The following is a 27,740-nucleotide window of genomic DNA, read 5'->3' on the forward strand; positions in this document are numbered from 1 at the left end:
ACATTTTACTTGTGAGCAACGGCACATTTAAATCTTACAAATATAGTTATTTGGCTTATATCGTGAAACATATCGTTATCGCCTGAAATGAAAAAAACCATATCGTGATATGAAAAAATCTCATATCGCCCAGCTCTAAGGAGACTGGACAAGTGGGGGACCAAAGTAGTGGAGCTATGACTGTGTCTAATGATAATAATGATGATGATGTTAGTGAGAGAGCAAGGCAGGAGGTGTTATCCAGCCTGCCCGATTGTAAGTAAAACTTTCTGTCTGTCATAAATTCTTAGATTGATGTTTTGAAACTTTACCAGCAATTAGAAACTGTGGCAGCTGAACTTACAAACTCTGTTTGATCAGCAAATTTAAAAAAATTACGTTTTGTGCCAAATTACCAGATGCACAGGAAATAAACGCGGGTGGTAGCTGAATACAGTTGCATGAACCAGCATTGTTCTAATTTTTTATTTAAAAAAAAAAAAGTGTCCAGTGTTCTCCTGGATATGAGTTTTCAGTTTGAATTTCTAGTTTCAAGAAATTGCCTCACGTATTTCCCAATTTCCTAGTAAATTATAAAGAACTGAAGAGTGAGTCTTGACGTTTGCCCAACGCTGTACATGATGGGGAAACTTCCCCAGAGCAGTTCTAGTTGAATGCTACAGAAAGATATAATGCACCCCTGCGTGGTACTACGTACAAGTAAATTATTTACCGTGAGGAGACTTTCCACTAAATTATCAAAATCAATCACTCAGGGGAAAAAAAAAAAACAACCTTCCTAATAAAAGCACTGGCGATGGATGTGGCATAGAGCTGGTATGTTTGTTGCCCAGCCATAATATAGCACACCTAAGAAGATGAGAATTGTGACAAAGGATTCAGCCTCTGGTCAAAAGATAATCATTTGCACTGGGATTAAAAACATAATGACATTCCTCTCTTTTTTTTAAAGTGGCGTTTAATTTACTCAGCTCAAGTCATTTTGGTTTATCAAATGAACAAAACCTGCAGGAAATTTAGAATTGAATTTAAGTGTGATTAAACAGACGCATGACCTTTTTAAATATAGTTGGTTCCAGTTCAGTAAATTTATAGACTGATGTCACAACCTTTATGAAGTTTCTCATATTTATTGGTTACAATGTGGTAGTAAAAAAAAAAAAAATAATAAATAAAAAAAAAAAATCCCTGGAACTGCAATAAGGTCAGTTGTAGAAAGGAACTCGTGGTGCCAGTCATGTTGGTTGTAATTTTTATATTCAAATGTTCTTGCTTTATCACTGGGTTTATTTGTTTCTCATCTGTCTGGTACATACGAGGAGGTGGTGGTTCAGCACCTCAAAGCAGCTAACAGGGTTGTTCATCCTCATACCAGACATTAACTTGTACAATAAAGATAAAGCTTATCTTTACTGGCCACTATTTTGGTCTTGGCCCATGAGCTGCTCAGACAGTAGAAGTGATTGGTTATGAAAGTGTTTTTGAATTGAAACACAGAGCTGGAAACTATCGTGGGCTGTAGTGTCCCAAGGGCCTTCTACTGATAAATGGTTCACTGCCTCTTCCCTCTAACCATCATTAAAAATGTCAAATCGTTAAAAGCTGCACTTCTTCATAATCACCACTCTCCTCACTGATGGGCGATGTCTCCTGGCCTCATCTTTCCTGTTTTGGAGAATGCTTAATTGCTTTCCCTAGTGTTTGTAAACTACATTTGAATTGTTCCTCAGTTGCCTCAAACAGATTGTCCTGTTAATTATTAGTAGATGATAAAAGACTGAAGCAGAGTTGCACTGGCAAGGCGACAGGTGCTCAACACTCATGCACCTAGTTAAAGATGCCAGTGTAGTCAGTGGTTAAGAGTCTTGTACGAGGGCAGTGTGTTCTTTAGGAAGTGAACATTTAAAAGAACAGAAGTAGAACACAAGCGGTTACACCGATTTAAAAATAGCCACAGTTTAGGCCAAGGTGGTCCAAATCTGAGTTATTTAAATAAAATCGTAGGTATAGAGGTTCTTGCAGGAGTTATTAGACAGTAAGGACACATTAGCTGTAAGTTACCTGGCTAGTTGACAGCTAATAATTGCATGCCCATGATCTAATAGAGAAAAAATATATACAAATATATGTAAAAGCAGTTCCGTAATAATGGTTTTGAATGAAGATGAAAAAAATTAAAGCCAGTGGTTATCATACTCTGTGGCTAACTGTAGGTGTATTAAACAATGTAAAACAAACAAAAACACTTAATGCAGTTTTCAGGTTAATGGGTGCAGTTTCTGGGTCAGTCCATGACAAGAAGTTGGCACTTAAATGTAGGCAATTACAAGCACGAATGTAAGAACGGTAATAGGTCTAGACCAGGGCTGCCCAATCCCAGTCCTCAAGAGCTACTATCCTGCAGCTTTTAGATGCATCCCTACTCCAACACAGCTGAATCAAATGGTTTGATTACCTCTTCACTCAGTATGCCATCATGTTTGGCAAAGGCCTGATAACAAGCCATTCATTTGATTCGGGTGTGTGGGAACAAGGATGCATCTAAAAGCTGCAGGACGGTAGCTCTCGAGGACCGGGATTGGGCACCCCTGGTCTAGACTTTAGACCCAAGCCTGTATCAGCCAGCATATTTTAAGCCAGCCACAGTGTCCATGCCCACTAACTTTTTTTTTTTCTTTTTTCTTTTGACTGTACCTCTGCCTGTCCAACTTTATCACCATGAACCCCATGGTGGCTACTGCATCACAGAGGCATTCCTGTTAGCAGTGAGAGTGCAACTTCAGGGAAGCTCCCCAAGTGCTATTTAATATGTTGCAGCGTGGTTCAAATTATTTTGCTGCCAAACACTTCTAATCCTTAACGTGACCTCCAATCTGAAACCATTATTGACCACAGAATGATTCATCTTCTGTGAGGCATCCAAAACCCTGAGACCTGGAAAGAACAATATCCAAGCGTCCATATGCCATCACCAAACATTGGACAGGATGTTGAAGCCGTGGTCCCTTCTCACCTCTATGTAGCTCTCCCATCGCTGTGTGTGTGCGTGCCTGCCTGCCTGCCTATCACGGAGCATATTGGCACCTTGACTCCAGATTGAAAAGTGTTTTTGATGGCGTTTTCAAGAAAAGTCTTTTGTGCCTAATTTCCAGTAACACAGATTGAAAATATAAATGTGCATCATCTTAAACCTTCAGATAGGGCGGGCTGCTCCTTCACTGGTTATGCTATGGCGATGAATGCTTGTGTGTTACTGATATCACCTTGACTTGAGTTTCCACACCAGCTCGCTGCCTGTCACTGGAGCTGTGTGGAGGCAGAGTGGGAGGAAACAGGTGGCGACGAGTGAGGGGCATTGGAAAGCGGCTACCGTGTAAGCTCTGTGAGCTGTCCTGCTGTTTGGTCAGACTACACACTGTCGGGGCCCGGATCAGTTAGATGTGCTTGCTTTTCTTGAGGGCTGACAGTTTAGAAGAGGGGCACTCTGTTGCCACCGTGCTAAATCCATCATTTTTTTTCCCTCTCCTAGAAGTGCAGTTTAGCTGAAAAAGACACAACGCTAGAGTTGCCATGGTAATATCATCCTCAGTGCTGACAGTATTTTAGGTAAATGTCTGAGAAATGATCTTAAGTGTTTGCATCAATTCGTCTATAGTTAAGCAGTCACAAAGAATACATACAAAGTAAGATGTGTACTTGGGCAGGTTTTCTAATGAGCTCAGTAGCTTAGACTTCATAGGAGGGGGTATCGCTCTTTTTCACATGTAATGCTTAAGATGGCATCTGTAATTCATGCATGTGTATAATTGGTGAAAGGCTTGAATCTGGACTCAGATGACCGTAAGTGACAACATTTACATGCACAAGCTAAGGCCCCTATAAGGAACTGCACATTTCTCAGACAGTTTTTTCTTAAATAAATAAAAGCCCTCAAATACTTATTGGAAAGAATTACTGCTCTGTTCTAGCTGTGCTCATAAGGGTTGAGGAGCCAGCATTGTGAGTACTTGACAAGTGGGATAAGATGAGATAAACCTTTGTTAGTTCCACATGTGGGAAGTTTGTTTGTGTCACAGTTAGAGCTGGGCGATATGAGATTTTTTCATATCACGATATGGTTTTTTTCATTTCAGGCGATAACGATATGTTTCACGATATAAGCCAAATAACTATATTTGTAAGATTTAAATGTGCCGTTGCTCACAAGTAAAATGTAAAATAATCAGCAGCTTGTTTTTATTTAAATATTTATTTCCCATAATAAGTTCAACAGGGTAGATGTACTTAAGGAACATGAGACTTTTTCAGATAAATAAAGGCAAATATTGCAAACTACACAAAAGGCAGCCGCTAAAGCGTTTAAGTTTCAAAATAGAACAAACGAAACAGACTAAACTGTCAATTCCACTTAGAAACAAAATATTAATTCTACAAATAAATCTTAGTCAGTTTTGTCTGTTCTTCTGTAAAACAAACTAACTTTAGTCAATATCAAATAAACTGAGAACTAAAAGGAAATTCTCAATCTCTCCTTGTTGTATAACTTAGCTTTTCAAACAGTTACTTTAGTCTGACAAAAGCCGAATGACGAATTAGCGCTTCCAGTCACACGTACACGGGTATTTTTGAAAACGGAGATTTTCCGTTTTCGTTTTAAAAAATAATCCCGTCCACACATAAAGGCAGAAATGAAGGAAAACGCTGCTATGAACATGCCAAAGCAGCAGGTGGCGCTAGATTCCTAACCGTGCAGAAATATTGGCCAATCAGAAGTCTAGAAGCCTCGGTGGGAAAAAGTAAACAAAGCTGGGGCATAGAAGCAGAACCGAGCCGTATGTGTGGACGGACAGTAACTGTGTGTATATGTAAGCATTTAAACACTGCAGAGAGTAGAATTAACAGTATTGTAGAAATTCATTTCACCGAAACAATAACGTGGCGCACAGTGTGACGCATGCACCAGTTTATTGTATTTCCAGACTTGCTTTCGGCACAATTTACATTGCACGCTACTCTGTTTTTGTCAGACTTGAAATAGCCGAAATACCTTCACACTACGGAACTTCTATGGCTCTTCCGTTCGACAATCTCTCCGGCGTTGGAACCATCATCTGTTTTCTCTTCGGTCACGCTCGGTTGATTTTTCTTGTTGGCACACTCATTTCCTCCATTACCCGCTGGCTCCATTACGTGCTGGCTGCTTCCCAAACAAACACACGTGCGGCTTGGCACTTGTGCTGTACGTAACAAGTTACGCGACGTGACGCTGCGGCTGTGATTGGTTCGGCTCTGCGCTACTTAATTTGGATTGGCTGTTGTTTTTTTTTTTTTGTTTTTTTTTTTAAGAGGACAAGAGCGGTGAGGTCTATCGCGATAGCTTAATTTCTCTATCGAGTAAAAGTTATATCGCGATACATATCGTTATCGTTCTATCGCCCAGCTCTAGTCACAGTAGAAAGTGAACAATGCAAAGCTGCAGTGTGCATGACCATGGGGAGGAATGTTGTGCTAAAGCCACAGCAGTGCACCTCCCTGCCAGTCAGACATCCTCCGAGCTGCACTGATTCAGTAATACAGCTCACATTCATGACATTTAGGAGTCTGTAAAAGTTAAAATTTATCTTGAAGAAATATTTAGGAAGTTTTCATTGGACATGGCCAAGGTTGTGCTTTGTCGCAGTTTTTTGTCGATACATTTTTACTGGGCAGAGAGTGTCAGGTTTCTGCTGGCTTAGTTGACCTCAAGCATTAAATGGGGTGATTGGCAGGAGAGTGTGATGTGACTGGGATGAGAATTGGTACCACAGAAACATCGTTGTCAGCAGGAAAATGGTGCACTGACTGCTCTGATCTGCCTCGAGTGAAGGAGTTCAAGCACCTCTGGGCCTTGTTTATGAGTGGTGGAGAGTAGATGGATCAGCAGAGCACAGTGGATGTATACTGGTCTATTGAGGCGAAGAGGGAGCAGAGTGTAAGTTCCTCCATTCACCCATGGCAACGAGGTGTGAGTAGTGACTGAAAAAGATCAAGGATACAAGCAGAAATGAGCTTCTTCCAAAGGTTGTCTCGGCTCACCCTTGACGATGGGGTGAGGATGTCAGTCATTGTAGAGCTGCTGCTCCTCTGTATATAAGAGGATTTTCTGAGTAGGATGCGTCGAAGATGTTTTGAGCAATGAGGCACGTGCAGGACGTGCTGGAGAATTTACAACTTCTGTCCCCACTACCAAGATCTAATGTGTAAGACTGAAAATGGTCTGATTTCAGTCTGTAGAATGAGAAGTCATCCCACTTTTCTTTTGTCGAATGTTGATATGTCAACAAAATATTTTTGTGCCTTTTTGTGGACAAACCATAAGCCATTTTATACACTGATTAATAAAACTGAAGTTGTGTACCTTCCCTGTCACTGTTGCCATTTCTTCCCGGTGCCTAACAAAGGCATGGGTTCTATTTTCTTCCTCATTAAACATTTGCCATTTCGAACATCTCAGATTCTGCTTTGTTTACATCAGCGTCTAGCTTGCAGTCCTCCTCTTCAATGTCTTTGCTGGCACATTGCTGCGTCTCTTGGCACATTCTGGCCCCTGTTGATCACTCAAATAGTGTGAAACCATTGGCAAGAATGCATATTACGTCACCCGTGTACACAGGCCCGCACATGGCATGCAAAACGCCAGAGACCCACTCATAAAGAAATTGCTCCATTGCACTGCCAGAGAACTGGTGTATCCACAGGATACTTTTAAAACACCATCCCCTTTGTGCGTCTTCAAACATAAAAAAAAAAAAGCAGTCTTAAAATTTGATGAACATTAAGATTGCACAGGCTCATAAATATTCATCAGACCAGAACCCCTTTCCTCTTCCTTATCTCTTTGTCACAGTCCTCTTATTTCCGATCCCTTCATGTTGGCCTGAATTTGAGCTGGACCCAAACAAACGGCCTTTCTCATGAGATCATCCAGCAGCACTTTAGTGATCCTTGAATGTATAATGCAAAACGCTGCCTGCCTGTTGCCTCTAATTGTCCTTTTGAGTGTTTAATGTTTGCGCTCATTAACATGATCTGCCATCTATTGTTTATCATATTAATAGCACCATTTCCTCGGCTACAGTAAAGGGACTGTTAATTAGTGACCACAAAGACAACATTTAGTTCTGTACATCACACTAATCCAACCTTAACCTGTTTTATCTCAACAGGAAATAACAAAGACTTCATTGTGTGACCCTCACTCCCACCACCCCACACTGTTCCCTTTTGACCTGGCAGAGATGCATTTTTGTCAAGGAGTTTGCACTCAGATGGATTAAGAGGTTAGTTTCCAATCTCACATTCACCCCTAATCTTCCTTCATTAAAGGCTGCGTTTTGTCTATTCAAAGCAAGTCAAAGCTGTGCATTGTGTTTATTATTGGCAGCTAGAGGAAAAAGTCTTTCCTGTCAGCAAAGACTGAATACACGGTGACTCCATCGGCACAGGGAGCCTTTGTCATTATCAAACAAAGGCATATCACTTGCTAGAAAGTGGCTGATTGTTGCTGACGTGAAGACAGACATATTTCAGTGATCTTCGTCCCAAACCAGAGCCCAGCGGTGGAAACCTAATCAGCCTGGTTTGGACTTACCTGTAGGAACTGGAAAACTGAGCTGCAGTGGCTGCTGATAAATTTTTCAACAGCTCCTAACCCAAAAGCAGCTGATATGCACTAACGTCTCAGAATTTTGGTTGGGGTTACATTCTGTGGAAGGCTACGTCACCGGCTCAATTGTTGAGCACACTTGAGTGTGATGGAGGCGCATCGTATGAAGTTACAGAGGATTAGATTACTTGAAAGGTGTATCACAGATCTGGCCTGTCTTTACAATATTTATATTAATTCTCTGAAGTACATCACACTTGCAAGGAAGTTACTGTCTAGATCAAGGAATAGTTAAGGTGGTTGGGAGATTTAGACTTGGTCATGACACTGAAACCAAAGGTTTGCGTTAACATATATTGCAGATTCCATTGGCCGATTTACAGAATCAAAATTCAGATTGTAGATTGTAGCAGTATTGAAATACTGTGTATATAAAACATTTATGCAGAGATGATGGAAACAGGCACATCTAAAGTGCTGATGCTGGTTGAGATTGGGCAAAACTGAAAGAAAGATGTGGTAACAACGTGACTATTCTCAAGCCAAAGCTTAGTTACTTTTTACTGGGAGTTGGCACCACTTGTGGAATGAGGTGATCCACTTTAAAAGAAGAAGAAAACCCTGTTGTTGTTGTGGGTTGTTTTTTTTGTTTTGTTTTTTGTGTGGTTTTAATCATGACCATTTAGATGGCTCCTTGGGAAAAACAGGTGTAAAATTACTTTTATCATCATTTAGTTTTTGTATTATTCATCAAATATATATTTTAGATTTATTTCAGAAACTACTGTCTGTGTTGCTATTCAGCTCCTGAATGACTCTCCACTACAACTGCAATTTCCTCATCAGGACACAGTATTTTAAAGTGAACTCGGTGACTTGAACTACCCTGTCATTCTCCCTCTTTTATACATTAATTGACTGGGGTACTTACAGTAGATCCCTTTACCAAGCCAGCCAGAATAGTCCCAGACCTTGTTTGGTGTAGTTGATGTAGAGTGTTAAATAATAACCAGTATTTTCTCTGGCTTTATTTTGCGCAACTTGTAATGTGTGCACAACCTATTTCCGAGCCATGTTAAAAGGGCAGTCTGCATGAGCAGGGTTTACGCATGTATGAAAGCATGAGAGTGATGCTGCCAGATTTCCAGTCTGATTCCACAGATATGTGCAGTTCTGTGTTTTGCTTATTAAAGTGTTAAATAGTCAGTATCCAATGAGATCTGAACTTAAAACATCAAGGTGTGTGTGTGTGTGTGTGTGTGTGTGCGCGCGCAAACAAAGACCTAGTTTCTCAAAGAGGGTTAGCTTTGGCTCCTGCTTCCAACACGTGGTTGCCATCAGATTCTTTTCCTGAGTAAACAGACACTGGGAGACAGCAAACTGATAGTTGTCTTCGGCTGGTGGCTGCACCTCTGCGTGATGGGCAGGAAAACATTTGGACAAATGGGCCTATTATTGACTACTCCACTATCTTGGCCAACAGGAAGCTTTGATCTGTATCTTATAAAGTCCTCCATCTCTTCCTTTGAGGAAGAAAGGCAATAGATTTGGGGAAAATTTGTAATGCTGATTTTGGATCCGTAAACATCAGTGTTCTTTTGTTTTGCTTACCCACTTCACCCTTGCTCATTTATTTCCACTTATTCATTAACCTCACTTGTCTTATTTCAGTTTCACTGCAGTTTCCCCCAATCCGTGTGTCTGCCCCTGTCAGTTCATTATGTTTGTAATTGATTGATGGGTTCACTCCTTCCATAATAATTTGCACCCTTAAATCAAAATGGGATGTTGACAGAGTTGTGGCCCACCCTCATGGTGTCTACATGAACCATCAACCTCTTGCTGCACTCTTATGCATATACAAGGACGTGCTATAACAAGGTAGTTCCACGGCAAGCACTGGCAGCCTTAAGTGTGGATGTTGTTGAATATGTTATGAATGTGGTGAGTGTGCAATTTCTTTTTTTTTTTTTTTTTTTTTTTTTCTCCTTGTGGTATTGTGTTAATGTATGCAGAATTCAGCAGAAGACTAAAAGCAGGCAGTGAGGAATGCCTGTCTGGAAGAGGGGGATAAGTGAGAGGAGGGCTTTCTTGTCTCTCAGGGGAGAAAGATGAGAGGAAGAGAGGCATGGTGAAGAGGTAGAGAGCGGGGGATGGTGTCAGAACCTAGCAGAGGAGAGAAGATGAGGAAAGAGCTAGCTTAATGTAAATAGACATGGTAAATATCTAAACACCGCATTGAAGTGTAGGTTTGACTTATAGGCTTGAGCTCTTATAAAACCACATCATAAAAGGCTGGGAAAAACTGTTTGTGCTGACTTTAAGGGCAGGTGTTATACTGATTTCCAGTCGCATATTTAAATTTTTGAACTCTGCAAGTGAATGGTCATTATTTATCTACTGGGAACCGTCGCTTCATCTACGGTCTGAATTGTTTCTACTACCTTTAAGCCAACTTTCTTCTGATTGGCTTCAGCTCAAAAAACAGAAGGTTTGAATAGCAAGTGGGTGGCGCTTCTGCACTCAGTTACAGGTATCTGCTCTTATAGATACAAAGGAGAAGTTTGGTAAAAACATTTAAAACACTTTCAACCTCACCTGACAGTCAGCACATGCCTCCAGTAGTTTCTATTTGATGATTTCTTCAGTACTTGTCGCAACATGACCCTGAAATCTGTATTTTTATGTAGTGACGGGACGACTGACTGTTCTCATCATGATGAATAGCAAATGTCAGAGATGCGTAAGCCCCAGGTTCTAAAGTAAATGCTAGTATTGGCATTCGGTATTGTGCAATAGTGTTAGTGGGATGTATAAAGACTGTACATACAAGTATGAATATAACTGAGGCAAGGTTTGTTTACTTTCAGCTTGGATCAAGTGACAATACACGGTTAAATTGTAAAATATAGCGAATTTTAAAAATAAAAAATTTAAAGACTCCACATGGAGACGGCAATCGTTGAAATGTGAGTTTGTTGAGATTTCAGCAATCACGTTCTCTGAGCTTTCACACAGTCTGCTTGATGTTAGTAGTTGCTGTTGTTGTTGTCAGTTGAATCAAACTCACTGCTGGATTCCTGGAAGTCACTCCTTGGCACTTGATCTAGTAGACGCTGCAGTGTGTATGTTATGTCTCGAAATGTTATCTAGTGTGTACACGTTTTTATAGTCTAACATTCACAACTTTATTGTCTAGACATGAGTGCAATATTTCAATAAAATGTCTAAACAAAAGCTGGGCAGCGAAGCTGAATCCAGTGGAAATGGTAATCAGCAAATGAAGGATCATGGTGTGTATGTGCACGCCCACATTTCTTTCCGCCATCCTTTCTTCTACTTGGGGGGGGGGGGAGTGTTTTTCTTTCAAACTGCTCAGGAAAGACGTTGAGCGTGCTCCACACTAAGCCCCACACTTCCCCCTCCCTCTCTGTCTTCCCTCCTCCCTCAAGCAGCTGTTTTCCTGTCTTGGCCTGGGAACTGGAGCCAAGCTGTTTTTTCCCTATCCTTGCCTCACAAGCAGGAACTCGCAGACTTACCGAAATACACACACACACATACTCTTCTTGTCCGTCTCTGCCCTGTCCCACACTCGTCTGGCTGTTGACTGTGTGCTGACCTCATTTTGGACTAGAGACTGAGGAGCAGCTATTCCCACTCTTCTGCTTGGCTGCTGTGATTGCGTGTTCACATTGCAGTGTGAGAGCCGCCTGACTGTTGGTAGAAATGCTTTCATGGTAAGACGTCTCTTCCTGTAATCACAGGCTACTTCTGTCTTTTGACCTCTTATTTGTGCCTCCTTCAGTCTCTGACTGAAGTGACTCTCTGTTGGTAAGGCTGCTGTGTGGCTCATCCAGTACTCAGTTTCTAAGTCTTCTTGACTGTGCTGCATTGATTTCAGGCTGTCAGCATTTTGCAAAAGTTTCAGTCAATGAAATAAAACGGTGAAGTTCTAGCTTGACTTAAACTCACTTTTTTTTTTTTTTGGTTTGTCTGTATAAAAATAAAACTGTCATATTCCCTTTTTTCATTGACTGACACAAGGAGGTGTAGCTAGGCCTCATCGCTGATAATTCAAGTCACTAAAGTGGACCCTGCGACTGTTATACCACACAATATTATAACCTATTGTTATAATATTGTGTTATTGTTTCCTATTGGAGCTTTTTTTTTAAGCCTCCACGGAGTTGGTCCTTCAGTTTGAGTTTCCGAGAGTGTTATTTGGCACCAATTAGCATTTATCTTTGTGTGTTCATGAATGACTTCACCTGAAAATACCCCCTGTATTGTGAAGCGTCAGTGCTGATGCTATGACTGGTTCTATATTGGTATTTGAAGCCACAAGGAACTGTTTTGGATGAGAGGCTGCCCAGAACTGTTTGAAATGATCCTTACATCACAGCAAGCCAAGATCATTGTCTGTTAGGTGGGATCTAGCAGGCCACTAACACTTTGGCAGAGGATTGAGTAAAGGAATGTTAAACCAAGATAATAACTGAATACATTTGTAACAACACGACTGAGGTTTGTTAAGAATGTAAGTTTTAAAAGAAAATGTAAAATATTTAAGCTGTCCCATGCTTAGATTAATCATTCTCATAAGGACTGGGTGGCTGTGCTTGACTCTGTCAGTTACACTTTTATCCAAATGTTATTTGTACAACAGTAGCAATACTTGTCGAGTACCAGTGAACCAAATATTGAAAATATTTAAATACAGGGCACTGACTGATGCTCTTGCCATGTCATCTGTCACGTCCTACTGTAACCAAACACATTGTTTGAATTCATTTCAAACATTAGAAGAAACTCTCAGACTGTGTGTGTGCCTTTTTTTTTTTTTTTTTTTTTTTGTCTAGCCCCCGACATGCCGTCTTGCGTCATCTACCTGTATCACAGCAACAAACGAGCACCAGCATTTCATGGTCCAAAAATCCTCGAGAGGAGGCGATTGTAAAGAATGTTTCATGTTGAGGCCATGTGGGTAAGGGGGGGTAGGTGTGGTTATGTGTGGGTGGCTTATTTAGTCTTCAGCAATAGTCTTAAAAGGACATTCAAAGCTCTTCTTTGGATGTTGGCTGCTTTTTGTTCCGTTTTATCTCACTGATGCCACACTGCTCTATTTATGCTGCAGTCTGGGCTCTGAGGAGGCCAATCCATGACTGATGGTGTTCCACTGTGTCCTTTCCCTATCACTGCATTGGGAATGTGTTTGGGATGATTGTCATGGTGAAAAATAAAGCCATATCAATCAAATACTTTCCAGACAGTGTTGCACAGTGGATGAGAATCTGACGATACTTGTCTGTGTTCATAATTCCATCAATTTTGACTCGACCCCAACACCAGTGGCTAAAATGCAGTCTCAAGCCTTGATGGAGACTAAACTGTGTTTTACAGGTGGCTCGTACCGCTCTCCTGACCACCTCTGTACATGCTGTTGATGATTTGAACCACAAATTTCAAATTTGATTAATCACTCCATTGGAACTGTTGCTACCTCAACCTTTTCTCCCTGTTTTCCGTCCTTAAGGAAAGGAAAATCTGAACAGCCACTCTTATACTGAGGCCGTTTTTGATGAGGCTTCAGTGAACAGTAAACAGATCCACTGAATAACATGCATCTCTCAGTTCTTGTGTCAGGTCTTTGGATGGGTTATACTATAAACACAGCAGTTTAAACCCCCCAAATTTGATTGTGTTCATCTGGACATAGCGTTTTCAGTGGGAGAAGCAGTTAACTCGTCTCATGAACTTCTGCCTGTGATTTCTAGTTGTTAATTTGAAATATAACATCGGTTTTAAAGTTATCCGGTTGTTCAGTCTGACGTCACTAGCCGCGTCTGGGTCTAAACTCCGCTGCAGGTCAAACGATCACTATGGCATTACTGAGAGTTGAAAAACTGTCTAAAGTCTTTCATCTTTAATAAAATGATCAGCGTTCTGCTCTACCAGGTGTAACAATTGAGTTTAACATCCAGGCATCCATGAAAACGGAATTTATGACATTTAACGGAGTTAGAAGTTAGCAGGGAGTTAGCTCGCTAGCTTCTATCTAAATACAATATAGCATGTCCTGACTGCGGGGTTTTGGAAACAAATTAAAACGTACAGCTCTGCTATCACTTCCACATAAATGAAGACAGAAAACTAAACAGCAGTGACGTTTGTAGGGTTACTGAAGTTGGGCTAGCTGTATATAATGATGTGCTACGTGACCGCTAGCGACACAGCTATGTTAGCATAATATAAACAAGCTAACTTTTTTTCCACTCGATAAAAGTTAACGTGAGTGTTCTCGGTGGTCAGGAACAAATGTAATCGCATGGCAGGATGCTGTAAAAGGACCAAACTTCAGCCAGGAGAACAACTGAGATAATCCATCCACAATACGAGGTTAGTCATTCATATACTGCTGCATGGGCTGGGCTGTAGTTACATCCTAAGGTTTTAAAAACTGAGCTTAAATAAATGATTAGCGGTAATAAAAGCCGAGGGAGGTCAACAGTGATCACTGACTGTTTTAGGAGCTTTTTGAGATCAAATAGAAGAAAATACAAAACATTAAACATGTTAACAACACAAAAGCCATATTAAACGCAGACTACTTTAGGCCCGGAAGTAGGATTCGTCGTGTCATCACTGAACAACCGGATAGATATCAGTGATTCTTTCAGAATGGTTCTAAATTCTAAAATTCGAGGCGTTTCAAGTTCCAGAAACATTTTCCAAGTCAAGCTTTTCAGTAAGAGTTAGCATCAGCAAACTGTCCTTTTCCTTATGTGTTCATCCATATGACAGATACTGTGATGACAGACACGAATCATTGTCCAAGTGAGAGGGAGGCTGTTCATGTGTGTTTAGACCCTTGTCATGATTGCCCACAGTTCATGTTCTAAAGCCAGTGTGCAGATAACTGCGTTGGTGGATTTGCGTTTTTCAACTTCAAAGTCCCTGCAATACTACAGTGCATTAATGTGCCCTTAAGCGCATATGCATGAGTCTGTGTCTGTGCATTGGGTGGGGGTTGCTTGCGTTAATACTAGCTTGTGTATCTTTGATATGCTAACAGTGGTTGTCACGCTATCAGCACCCTTCTCCATGCCACTGCCTCGCTTGCGTGAGATAAGAAGTTTGTGCCATGGTTTACAGTCCAGCTACATTTTAAGTAATTCCAGCTCCTTCTCACATCCAGTCTTCTGTGTGCTCAGAGCTGATGAAAATCACTGAGGTGATGTTGAGGGTTGCTTTTTGCTGCTGAAGAATGATTCCACTAAACTAAACACTCTTAATCTGAAGAAGTTCAGGAAAGGACACTACATCTCCTTCCTTCATACTCACTTTCTCTTATCAGGCTTCTCACATTACTCACCTGCTCCATTGGTGCTTCTCATCAGTTCTCTTGTCTCTTCTTTCCATCACGTTCCAACTCTTTTCCCACCGCGGTGCTCTTCACTAACCCTCTTCACATCCAGCTTTTTCCTCACCCTTTAATAACTTTTTTGATATTTTGCTTCTGCCTTGTCCTCTTCATCTTTGATGTACAGTGAAAGGCACAGGCTGTTTTTACGTTTGTTTGAGCCGTACCCATTTTATTTATTATTATTTTTTCCTGGATCAAGAGCTGAAACAATTTTAAACAAAATTATATTTGACATAGTTCTCAAAATTATCACGGCATTAGACATAGTCTTATTTTTGCTTCTCCATCAGAATTTTTCTTCTTTCATTCAGTGTGCTCGATTGCACTATATTGGTGTTAGTCAATGTGGATTGCCCGTGTGTGGGGCTGACAGCACGAGTATTTACTTGTACTCAGGTCTTTTTAAAACTGCTCATACTTTTACTGCAGATTTCTCATTGTGTAAAACAAAGTATTCATGTTTGCATTCGTTGGTCATTTCTGCCACGTTGTTGTTGTTATTGTTGTTGTTGTTGTGTTTTTTTTTTTTTTTTAAATATATGTTGGTTGGTACGTTGGTTTTATGTTACAGTAACAAAAGCTGCTTTTTTGGACACTGGAAAAACTTTCACTACAGTTGAGCTCACGGTCTCAGTACTGTGGGTGAAATGCTTGAACTTACAAAGAGTGTGACAGAATTGTGGATAATTTGAAGGATCAAAGCAAAACATTTGAATTGAGGATGGTGGGTTTTTTTTTTTTGTTTGTTTTTTGGGGGGGGGGGGTGTTTGGGTTTTTTGTTTTTTTTTGTTTTTTAAGTAGTTGAGTTACTTGATGAATCGTTGCAGCCCCGTATTAAATAGACTCCTCATTTGTCTGGAACTGGTTCCATGTGGCATATTTGGTAATTGCAAGCAATGTTCCCTCTAAGCTGCGCACGTGTTCAATTGTGCACTGCTGGCACGGTCTCTGCGCACAGAAAATCTGCATTGCGCACAATGATAATGATAACGTGTACAACCATTGGAGATGTGAACAGGACAGACGGAACAATTGACGGAAAAAGTGTGGACTTTATACCAGTTTTTAAATTGTGTTGATAGGCCACGTAAAACCAGAGTTGTCATTAAAAAATATGCAATGTTTGGTTTCCTTCCTGAACACCATCGTTGTTTATATTTACTGCAGGAAGAAATGGTAAAAACGGTGTTTTATAAGAAAAAGGCTTGAAAGCACTCTCTGCCTGTGAGCAAGAACAAAACCAAAAACACCCCCACCCTTTCCTATTGGTCGAAAAAAGTACCATGTCGACCAATCAAAAAATGACATGGCAACATGGCATTTAGTTGTTTAGAAACGGGGGGAAGTTTTAGGAGTGACGGTGGTGTTTTGAGATGTGAGAGATTTGAGACGTTTAGCGCGAATCGTGTGTGTGTGTGTGTGTGTGTGTGTGTGTGTGTGTGTGTGTGTGTGTGTGAGAGAGAGAGAGAACAATGAGGCGCCTGCTGAATATTACAGGAGTGATAAATCTCCTGTTGTCAGGCCTGCAGGTATCGGGCTGTTGTTCTCTATCTCATAGTGGACAAATTATTTTTTTGGAGTGGCACAAATAATTTGTGTGGCATCAAATTTGATGCAGAACAGCTGATTGTTCTGTAAATAGTTTGAAATGTTTATTTAAAAATGCCTTGGCTGCATTTAAAAAAAAAAAAAAAAAAAAAAAAAAAAGCTGCAAAAAACATTGTTGTTTGCCAAACTGAGTTACTTTTTTTGAGGAGTAACTATATAATTATTTACCCAACATCGGTCATTACATACTATATTTTGCAGACAGAGTTACAGGACTCTCTCACAGACCACACACTCGTAATACAAGTCAGAGCTTTATAAGAAAGAAAGTTGTTTTCAAGGTTGGAGTTCAAGTTATTTTTACTTCCAATAGTGTTAACATAGTACACAGGCCAATGGCTAGATTTTTATTTTTTACATTTTCATTGTAAATGGGCTAAAGCAGTTTAAAAGTAGTCTAACATAAATGTAAATGCTGTAATTTGAGTATTTTAATAAACCATGTAACTTGGATGAATTAGATGCCGGCGGGACCACAGTGCACACGTCTGATGTCGCTCACAGTGGTCCATGGGATCGCTCAGGGAGTTTGTGTTCGCTCAGACACGGGAAAAATTAGAGAGAACATTGGTTGCAAGTAATTAATATGGAAATGGGGAGCTTGTCTCTCTTCATGGATTGTAGTCATAATGGAGGTTCTGCAAATGAAACTGTCATTAAATGTGCATGTGGAGAGTGTTGTCGGAGCGGCTGCTTATTCATCACTGTGACATTTTTCTTGGATCTCATGTCTCCTTTTACTTCTGCAATTCATGTTTACTTTGTGATATTTAGACACTAACATGAAACGAGCGAAAAATTTGAGAATTTTCCTTTTTTTCCTGGGATCCGATGTATAGCTTAGCAATTTCATCCATCATTTCATCATTATGCCTTTGTTATCAGTTGTAAGTCACTCCTTTCCTATACTGGCATGCTTTTGTGCTTCCCTAACAGCCCAAACTTACATGGTTTATTTCAGAATGAAGGAGGAAAGAGCTTTTGGTCTACAAGATATATATTTTTAAATGAATATGGTCAAAATCGGCTCACAATTAATCTCTTCCTGAAAGGGACACTAAACAACCCCAACCTCCTACCAATACATAAAAGTAAGCATTTTCATTGTTTGTATCTCAAAATGAAAGGTTTTAATTTATCAGTACTACTGTTTCAACAGATAACATTCTTCTGTTTTACTACAGAGATTAGAACACACATTGACAAATTGGAATCTAAATACCAAATGTAAATGAAGAGTATTCCTAACACACAAGTTAATTTTGGAGTTCCACAGGGTTTAGTGTTAGGACAAATGCCTTTTATAGTGTAAGTCCTTTCCTTAAAATTCATGGACATTATATATTCTAAAACTTTAGAAATGATATATCGTGTGATGAAAAAGAATGTTCCAATTTGTATTTTAAGTGTGTTTCAACTAAGAGATGGAAAATATGATTTAAGGGGGTCTTATAAGTTTGAAATGCCTAAAGTGAGAACCAATGTTAAGTATAGATGTGTGTCAGTTTTGGGAGTGAAATTATGGAATGGACTTAATGATGAACTGAAGATGTGTTTTTCTTTGTCATTCTTCAGGAAGATTTTAAAAATTAGTATTATACAAGGTTATAGAAATTTGGTTTGTTTAAAAAAATTTTTGCGTTGATTTAATTTCTTGATTTATCATTGATTTCTTTTCAAACTGTTAAAAAACTTATTTATCAATGCTATTTATTTTCTTGGTTAAGGATTTGATTATTTCTATGGGGGTAAGGGATAGGATAAGTATAAGCCATAAGGCTTCAGCCTATTCCTTTTTCGGTTTCTGTTTGAGTACTTTTATGTAAAATTATAATCTGTTGTTGTTGTTGTTGACTGAAATAAATTTCAATTCATTCACACGCACACGATGGCAAGCTACATTGTAGCCACAGCTGCCCTGGGGAGCACTGACAGAGGCGAGGCTGCCAAACACTGGCACCACTGGGTCCTCTGACCACCACCAGTAGGCAACGGGTGAAGTGTCTTGCCCAAGGACACAACGACCGAGACTGTCCAAGCCAGGGCTCGAACCTGAAAGACATATCCTGGTCAACAATGGTAAAACAATGACTTAAAGATTCCTCATAGCATCACTGGAGACCAGAGTAATGCCATCTAATGTAAATATCTGGTTTAAAAAACAAAACAAAAACAGCCGAGTACAAAAACCTCAGCTTAGAAGCAGGAAATCAGAGGTCATCCATGCCTGTAGTTTGACTAGTTGATTTATATCATCTGGATTTGTGGATAGCAATGAAAGCGTATGCAGTGTTTTCTAAGACCACCGATTAACATAGATGATCCTACAAAAAACTGGTTGGTGGACTCCCTATATCCAACTTTATTTATTATTCTAATAGCTCTTTTTTGCAATTTAAATATTGAATCCAAATACTGTATGTTTTGTATGTGTTCCCCCAAATTTCTGCACAGTAGGTCATATAAGGCAAAAAAGGAAGTATACAATAAATAAAGGCAGTTCTTATTAAAAAAAAATCTCTTGTTTTATAAAGAATAGAAATAGACTTGGATAATTTTCGTTTCACATGTTCTATGTGGGGCTTCCAACAAAGTTTATCATCAATAATTACTCCTAAAAATTTTGTCTCATATACTCTTTCAATTTCAACATTATTTAAATTCAATTTTACTTTAATATTACTTTTACTACCTCCAAATAACATACATTTTGTTTTACTTTCATTCATATTTCAATGATAGTTTATTAATTACAAACCATCTATTTAACATCATGAGTTCTGTTTCCACTGTTTTCAATAATTTCTTTGTCTTTTCCAGAGCAAAATAAGTTTGTATCATCAGCAAACATCACATATTTTAAAGTATCACTGGCTGTACAAATATCATTTATATAAAGTGAAAATAACTTGGGTCCCAAAACAGATCCTTGCGGAACTCCACAAGTTACTTTTCTAAGTTTAGATTTCATGTTATTAATACTCACATATTGGAACCTATTATTAAAGTAACTATTTAACCAAAATTGTACAGCACCTCTTCAACCATACCTTTCACACTTCCGTAAAAGTAAAGAATGATCTATCAAAGTGTGTGTGTGTGTGTGTGTGTGTGTGTGTGTGTGTGTGTGTGTGTGTGTGGGGCACTTTTGGGGTCCTTAGGGACTAAGTAAAGCGCTATACAAATACAGGCCATTTACTACTTCAGTGGCTCCCTGTTAAATTCATAATTCCTCTCGTGACATACAACATTTTAAATAATGAGGCCCCATCATATTGTAAAGACTTTACTTTTCCTTATCCTAACAAAGTACTTCCTGGTGTATTTAAAAGTAGAGTGGGAGGCAGAGCCTTCAGTTTTCAGGCTTCTGAAAGCTTTCTGTGGAACCAGCTCCCAGTTTGGATTCAGGAGACAGACATACTCTACTTTTAAGATCAGGCTTAAAACTGAGAATAGGGAAAAAATGAGACTCTGAGTTGTTCAAAATCAAAAGATTAGCAAATTAGTTTGTTGACTATTACTTTGAAAGAATTTAAGCTGCATTTAACTGTGTTAAGTTTCATGATCTCTTCATCTGTTTTACTCTCATCTATGACTGTCTCCCTTGGTGGGTCACTACTAGTTATTATTCTGTACTTTCCCTGGAAGAACCCTGCAGAGTTGTTTCCTCAGAAACTCTAGGGGAGTGTGAAAAACACTGTGGAGGGATTGCGCACGGAGTAATGCCAGTGCAAAATATTTAGAACAGCTAAGTCATTCGAGGGAAACTCTGCACCTGTGTTTAGAAGTAGCTTCAGGCTTTCAGTTTGCTTGCTGGGAAAGCTCAGCATGCTACGTTCTCTTACAGGCTTATAAAATATGAATTGCGTCACAATTGTGTGCTTTGTGAAGGAGGAATTGGCTAAAAGCGAATGCATCCTGCGTGATTTCACAGGAAGTCAGCAGCAAATTTAAGCAATTCGGCTCTCCTTCTCTGTTAAAGCTGAGTTCTTAAATGATTCTTCACAGATTGTTTGATCAAAAATGTTGTAGGTGCTTTTGAGTGCGTCATGTGTTTTACTTTCTAAAGTTATTTTTTTCCCCTCCCCAAATATGTAGTAGATGGGTCAGTCCATGAACCAGATGTCATCTTCTCAGCTTTTTGGATAATAGTGTAAAGGCAGACAAGTCACATGTTTAGACTGCTGCAAACTCGGTACATGGTGTACAAATGACTGCCAAGGTATCAAGTGGCAAATAAACAGTTCCACATGGTGTAACTTAAATGTCACTCAAATGTCAAATCACTTTCATTACCAAAGTAACTTTTGATATTGAGGTTTTGCAGACATGGGCCGCTATGACGCTAACTTGTATCCCACTATGGATGTGTGACAACTTAAGATCCAGAGAATAAGGCCCCAGGTTTACAGAGAGGATGGTGGCCATCTGCCAACCACTAGTCATGAGGGGGGAAAAAATCAGTTGTGTGTGGCAGAAGGGTGATGGCAGAAAATAAGGCCTCAGTCATGCAGGCCAAGACACCACTCAGTGAGCCCTGGTTAACCACCTGTCACTTGGGGAAAAATGTGTATACCTCCAGCAGCCTCCTTGTGCATGTATGCTTTGGTTGCCAGTGTATTGTGGTTGTAGTTTAAATGTAAGTGACCGACTACTAACGGTCTACTAGCACTGTTGAGTTGTAGTGAAACCGAAGTGACAAAAATTGGAAATGGATGCAACCGTCAAAGTAAAAGCTGTGTATCAGAGCTGCAGCTTACCTTTAGGGTGAACCTTCCCAATTTTACTGTTTGCACTTTTTAATGTCTTACCTCTGCCCAACTAATAGACAGTGACTGTTTGCAGGTCAACATAATATACTATAGCCAACCCTGGCAGTCTGCTAGCAAACAAAGCAATCACTAGGATGTTTTCGGTGCAGCACTTTGCCAGTAATGTCAGCAGCACTTTGCCTTGCAGCCTTGATGACCAGCACATGACCTTTTTTTTTTTTTTTTTTTTTTTTTTTTTTTTTTTTAATTAATTAATTTTTTTATACATGGTTGAAGTTCTGGTTAGATTGGCTCGCGTACATGCACAGAATCTGCATAAGAGAACAACAAGCACTGGCAGCTACAGTCCATAGCAGTGCAGCTGGTTTCTGACTGGGATGAGGAACTCTCTTTAAAGGCAGCTGAATGAAGTACCTGACAGTGGATGAACTAACTGGCTGCACCAATCAGGTGTACACTGTTAAAGTAGCTTTATACAAAATAGTCCAAGAATAAAAATAAGGAGCTGAAAATGAATGTGTCATGTTTAACTCTTTTAAATTAATTTTGTGTTTTCTTACATTTCAGGAGTGTTGTTTCCCCTGGTTGAAGACGGTACTTTCCAACCAGACTCTGCATTACCATTGCGCCCATGAGGTAACGTCAGGACTTACCGGCCCCTCATTATCACCCTTGGTCCATCCATTTCCCTCCCCTCTGACCCTTCCTTCCTTGCACCTTCCCAACCATGGGCCAAAAGATCTCTGGAACCATTAAGTCAGTCGATGTACGTGGAGAGCCATCATACAGGCCTGTTCGACGTGAACTGCGGGGCCCAGATTTCTGTCGGCCACCTAGGCTGGACTTGCTGCTGGACATGCCCCCTGCAAGCCCAGAGACTCAGCTTCAGCACGCCTGGAACCCTGACGACCGATCACTCAATGTCTTTGTTAAGGAGGATGACAAGCTGACGTTCCACAGACACCCTGTAGCACAAAGCACAGACTGTATCCGAGGTAAGGTGGGATATACAAGGGGCCTCCATGTATGGAGGATTCACTGGCCAGCCAGACAGAGAGGCACCCACGCTGTTGTGGGAGTGGCCTCTGCTGAAGCGCCTCTACACTCGGTGGGCTACACAGCCTTGGTGGGCTCAGACTCGGAGTCCTGGGGCTGGGACTTGGGTCGGAACAGACTCTACCATGATGGGAAGAACCGGCCTGTTTCCACATCAGCACCCACATATCCCTCTTTCCTGGAGCCAGATGAATCGTTTGTGCTTCCGGACTGTCTGACAGTGATACTAGACATGGATGAAGGCACGCTGAGCTTCATGGTAGATGGACAGTACTTAGGAGTGGCTTTCAGGGGGCTGAAGGGCAAGAGACTCTATCCTATCGTCAGCGCTGTGTGGGGGCACTGTGAAGTGTCGATTCGCTACGTTAACGGACTAGATCGTAAGTACAACACTGTGTTTTCTGCACTTTAATCTTTGAAATTATTTTTCTGACAGGCTGGCACAAAAGGTTCTGTTCAGTAGGGCTGGGCCATATCATACCGTTCACGGTAATACCGGTATAATGTTGGGCAACGATAAGAAAATGCCATAGAATATGGGTAAAACGCACATGCACAGTGCCTTTGTTTTCATATGCACATGGCGGAAAAAACATGGCAGCGACAGAGAATGAAAAAGGCGAAAGCGGATTGTTGAATGAAACGGATGAACCAGAATTGGTTTGTAAAAATGCTGCAACTTCAGTGATGTGGAACTGGTTTAGCTTTCGTCTGTCAGATACACAACAAAGCACTATTTTTGGTAGAGCATGCTAGCGGGCCGTCGTTATTACCTTGTTTTTTGGAAAATGCGGCACACTTAAAATCAATCCTTTGATTTTTCTGAAAGCCGACAGTGCCCCTTATAATCCCGTGTGCCTTATGTATGAATTCTGGTTGTGTTTACTGACCTCAAAACGATTTTATGTCGTACACGGCGCTCGAAAATCTGTCAAATGTTTTAGTACGACTTTGCTAAGCTACGAAGCCGCACCGCTTGATGGATTGTTGGAGCATTACGGCTAACGTAGGCAGGAGCCTCGCGGAGTGATACGTACTGTGCTTCAACATAATATTACGTGTGTGTGTGTGTGTGTGTGTGTGTTTAACCTCTTTTTAAGTTTTGTGGATATTATACATGGTTATGCTGAGGATATGTCGGCCAATTTTCACTGGAAATGCTTTTTGGTTAAACTGTCAGCAAGGAATTTGCATTTGCACTGTTAAATCTTTATATAACTTTAATGCACATAAAAAAACAGCTGCTTGTTTAAGTGAAAATACATTGATGGTTTTTTTTGGGTTTTTTTGCACGAATAAAGTTGTGGAATTGTAAAGTATTTTGTCTAGTGTCAATTATATCGTTATCACAAATTTTCGAATGTATATCGTGATAAATATTTTTGGTCATATGCTCTACTGTTCAGAACCATGTTTTGTTTTTGTTTTTTGGGGTTTTTTTTTTGTTTTTGTTGTTTGTTTGTTTTTTTGTTTTTGTTTTTTGTTTGGGATGTAGAACAAGTTCACAATGAGTCGTCTAAATGCAAATTCTCTCCTAGCAAGCACTAAGTGACTGGGAAGAAAAAACTCCCTTTTAAAAGTAAGACAGCTCTAGCAGAACTAGGCTTAGGGAGGAGCAACTGCTTGCTGTGACTGATTGGTGGGTGAGGGGAACACATGGAGAGATGAAGAAAGTGTTGCAACAGAAATGACATAGGAAGGGAAGATATAATTTCTTTCCATTCCCTTTACGGTCTTCAGTAATCTCCAGCATCTGCTTTTACCTTCTGCTGTTTGTTTTCTGACAGTGTTGAGCTTTAATACTGTATAATTTATCAAAACATGTTACATAGCATGCATTTAGGGGAGCACTTTCCAAAGTGAGACTGGCACAAATTGAATGTCTTGACTTTTCTGCTTAATTCTTGTTTAAGTTTTGCATGGGCTTCTCTTACTAGAGCTCATGCAGCTTTTTAGGTTGTCTGTGGACTGCTGTGTTGATACCTACTTGAACTTAATTTGTAGTCAGCATGCACACACAGATTTGAGTTTCATATATATATATATATAGAAGTGTAATAACTTTCACGGTGTGAAAAGCACATAACTCGTAGCTCTCTACAGAGTCGACTAGAGCCCGTTTTGCTGATTGCATTTGCATCGCTGCAGAAATGCGGAGAGTTGGATGTGTTGGGCAAATTTTCCACACTGTGGATATGTAATGTTTATGGCTGCAAATCAGGAAATACTTCTATTTAGAGCAGCTCATTAGGGCTTCAGTGACCCAGGGTGTGATTTGTGTTGTAACATCTTGGAGTCCAGCGAAACTGGGAGAGGAGGGAGCAATTCTAGCAAAGGCATGTTTATCTAATATTTAATACACGAGTGATGTGGAGGATTAACCATTGGTAATAGTGTGGATGATTTCCAAGTGCTTATAACATGTGTTGGCTCTCAGGATATATGGTTTGAGGCAGTTAGAAATGCTCAATGAATTTCCATCTACAAAAAGCCCACAATAGGAGGGACTGCTGCTTTGTTAACCACTAGGAAGCAGCTGAAAGATGTCTCTGTACTAAAGCGTGCTATTCATACTTCATTTGTGGCACTTTCATACAGACTTCAACTTTCAGACACGCAGAAGGCAAACATCCAGCTCTGTCCACTGCTGTTCCAAACTTAAACAAAGTGAATGTGCGTGCGTGCGCTGGCTTTGTGTGTTTTCTGTTAAATGTCATCATTCCCTAACCCAGAGACTGGAGTCGGCTCAGATTGCGTAACAGCCCTGCCCTCAGTCAACCCTCCAGCTCTTGCCTGCATGTTGCGCGCAGGCCCAAAACAGGCCGGGGGCGTTGCCAACAGTGTGGCACGGACGCTGTGTCCATGGCTGTGAGCCATGTGTGGACAGCAGACAGTTGAGGGGGAGTTCTGGAGGATTTCCCAGTGTGCTTCTGAGTTAAGCGTCTAGTCTTGAATGGTGAGAAACTTAAGGTTAAAGTTGGCTCTGTGAACAAAACATGCCACAGTACATCTGTCGTTACATCATGACGATCACACTTGTTGCGTAGATATGATAACATTTTCCCACCTTCGTGTGAAGGTGGGATTTGGCTAGTGTGAAAAATATGTTAAAATACTAATGTGGTCTGTGTAAGGATTAGGCATGGCACTTTTCTTTGACTAGTTTCAGTTCACAACTCACTGTATGCTAGTCCTTTTTATATCAGTGATAAGCCCTTGGACAGCTAGTAACATGGTTGAAACGGAGAATCCACTTTAAAGTTGCATGCTATCAAAAAGAGGGATTTCATTGAGTGTTCTGAATGTATGGATCCACGGCTGAACGTGAAGCTGCTGTAATGTCCGGCCCAGACCAAAGGAAATCTTGCTTTGAAGTGTTAACATTTACTGCTGTTTTCAAAAAGTGAGTACAACACAGCCCCGAACTTTAGAAGGTCGAGGTATTTCTTGTCTCTGTCCTACAGAACATTTGGTCAATTGTTTTTATTGTCAATATATGGCGACACATTTAAGCAGCCGACTGTCAGCCAGTGGTATCATTCTTTTAATGTAATGTGATTTCAGAGTTCGGTCACAGCGATGATCAGTGGAATGTCCTGAGGATATAAGCTCGGCTGTCTCAATTGTCCACTTGGCCCCTCAGTTAGGTCTAATAAGAGGATGTGGGTATGTGGTTGTATGGTGTACACAGTTTCCCACATATAAGAGCTCAATGTGTTTTGTTTTGTCTGTTATTTTTATTTTTTTTGGGGGGGGGTGAAAAGTGTGAAAGCCACACCACAAGGCTCAGGCCTTTTGGAGGTCATTTGATTGTCGGGTACTCTGTGACTAGGGCTGTCCAAAAAACAAACTATTCTAATCAACAGTAAAAATTACTGTGGGATTAGATATTCATTCATTGCTGTCTTTCATGATTGTTGCCTATTTTTGTGCGTGATACTATTTGAAGTTCTGACATCATGACAGCATCGTTTGTGACTAGAAAAGATAAAGGACCGGTATCAGGAGCTGCCGTCCTGCAGGTGGTGGTACTCATTCAGCAGTGATGATGGTGATCTTTGCGATGGATGTAAAAGTTAAAAACATGAAATGCTAAGATGAGTTTCCAAAAATACCTACTCGGGTAAATTCTCTGCGGCAACATAGACCTAATCGCATATAAGATGTAGCTAAAAGGTGTGCCAGTATAGCATGGAAGTGACTATACAGCAGTCTGCACTGGTCTGTCAGGAATGGATGTGCTTTTAGCAAGTAAATTGTTAGTGATTCTCATTAGTTTAACTCTCAGAACATTTAGTTTGTTTTCTATTGACGAGCTTCATTAGTCTTTGCAAAAATAAACAGTTTGTTTTCATTTTCATTTTGCTTCTTAACATTTTAAATTATAGATTAATGATCCATGAATCGACACAATCGTACTCCCATTTGTCTGCCTGGTATATCGTGTTTTTGTCTGTTGAGTTTGGAAGTCTCAAATGTTCAGACGAGCCTGTGTTGTGGCAGATTGCACATGGGAGATCAGTGTATGATATTAGACACAAAGCACATCTCTCTGATGTAGAGAAGAATAGAAGCGTCAATATGTATGCTCGGAGATGTCAGTGCTCCCTTATTCCTGGGCCTCACAGAGGATTCACTGATTGTTCGCTTTCTCGGTTCTTGGTTTTTCATGTGTCATGTAGTTCTTTCATTCCTTTCTTCCCCTCGTTCTACCCCCACTTGGACTCCTTTGTTCTTCATCTCACTCCCCAGGAAGCGAAAAGAGATGAGTATCCTTTTACCCTTCTCCTGTCTGTATTGTCCCTTAATACCCCACATTAAAGCAGTTTTCTCATCCTCACAGACTTCCACTCAACGCCAAACTTTGGCCTTGAGTCCCAGATACAGTTGAAAGCCACACCTACTGAGACGGGATTTATTTATTTATTATTATTATTATTTTGATTATTTATTTTTACTTTTTTAAATCACTTTTATACCTGTAACTGGCTATCATGGTGTCACTGGATTTTGGCCTGATCTTTCTATCAACCACACCAGGCCTCATGATACCACAGTCGGTGTAATGGCAGCAATTTGCACCACATAAGAAGGGGTTCAGACATCCTGCTGACATGCATGTCCGCCCCTGGTTGTAAATCAACTGTGTTTGCCTCCAATTCTCATTGTGTTTCATTACCTCCCTCCTGTTTCATAGTCTTTCTCCCCCTTCCTTTCAACACTGATACCCCCCCCC

The 27,740-nt window shown here is 40.4% G+C and overlaps 1 protein-coding gene across 5 annotated transcripts in view; it reads left to right on the plus strand.

Moving 5' to 3' along the window:
• The window catches only part of LOC102293082 (SPRY domain-containing SOCS box protein 4), a 61,997-nt gene that overhangs the window by 24,107 nt on the left and 10,150 nt on the right, over positions 1 to 27,740 (plus strand). For 2 of the 5 annotated variants that reach the window (XM_005926619.3, XM_005926618.3), the window contains 2 exons: positions 7,206 to 7,319; positions 22,016 to 22,884. In XM_005926619.3, the coding sequence (XP_005926681.1) occupies positions 22,176 to 22,884 (709 nt within the window). In that variant the 5' untranslated portion in view covers positions 7,206 to 7,319; positions 22,016 to 22,175. Of the gene's footprint in view, positions 1 to 7,205; positions 7,320 to 9,616; positions 11,383 to 22,015; positions 22,885 to 27,740 lie in introns of those variants that run through there. The other 3 variants (XM_014334949.2, XM_005926623.3, XM_005926622.3) reach the window with 2 other exon arrangements.

This window comes from Haplochromis burtoni, unplaced genomic scaffold (genome assembly GCF_018398535.1).
Source record: "Haplochromis burtoni strain Fernald_Lab_line unplaced genomic scaffold, NCSU_Asbu1 Contig_94, whole genome shotgun sequence".
In the NCBI taxonomy this organism is placed as follows: Eukaryota; Metazoa; Chordata; class Actinopteri; order Cichliformes; family Cichlidae; genus Haplochromis; species Haplochromis burtoni.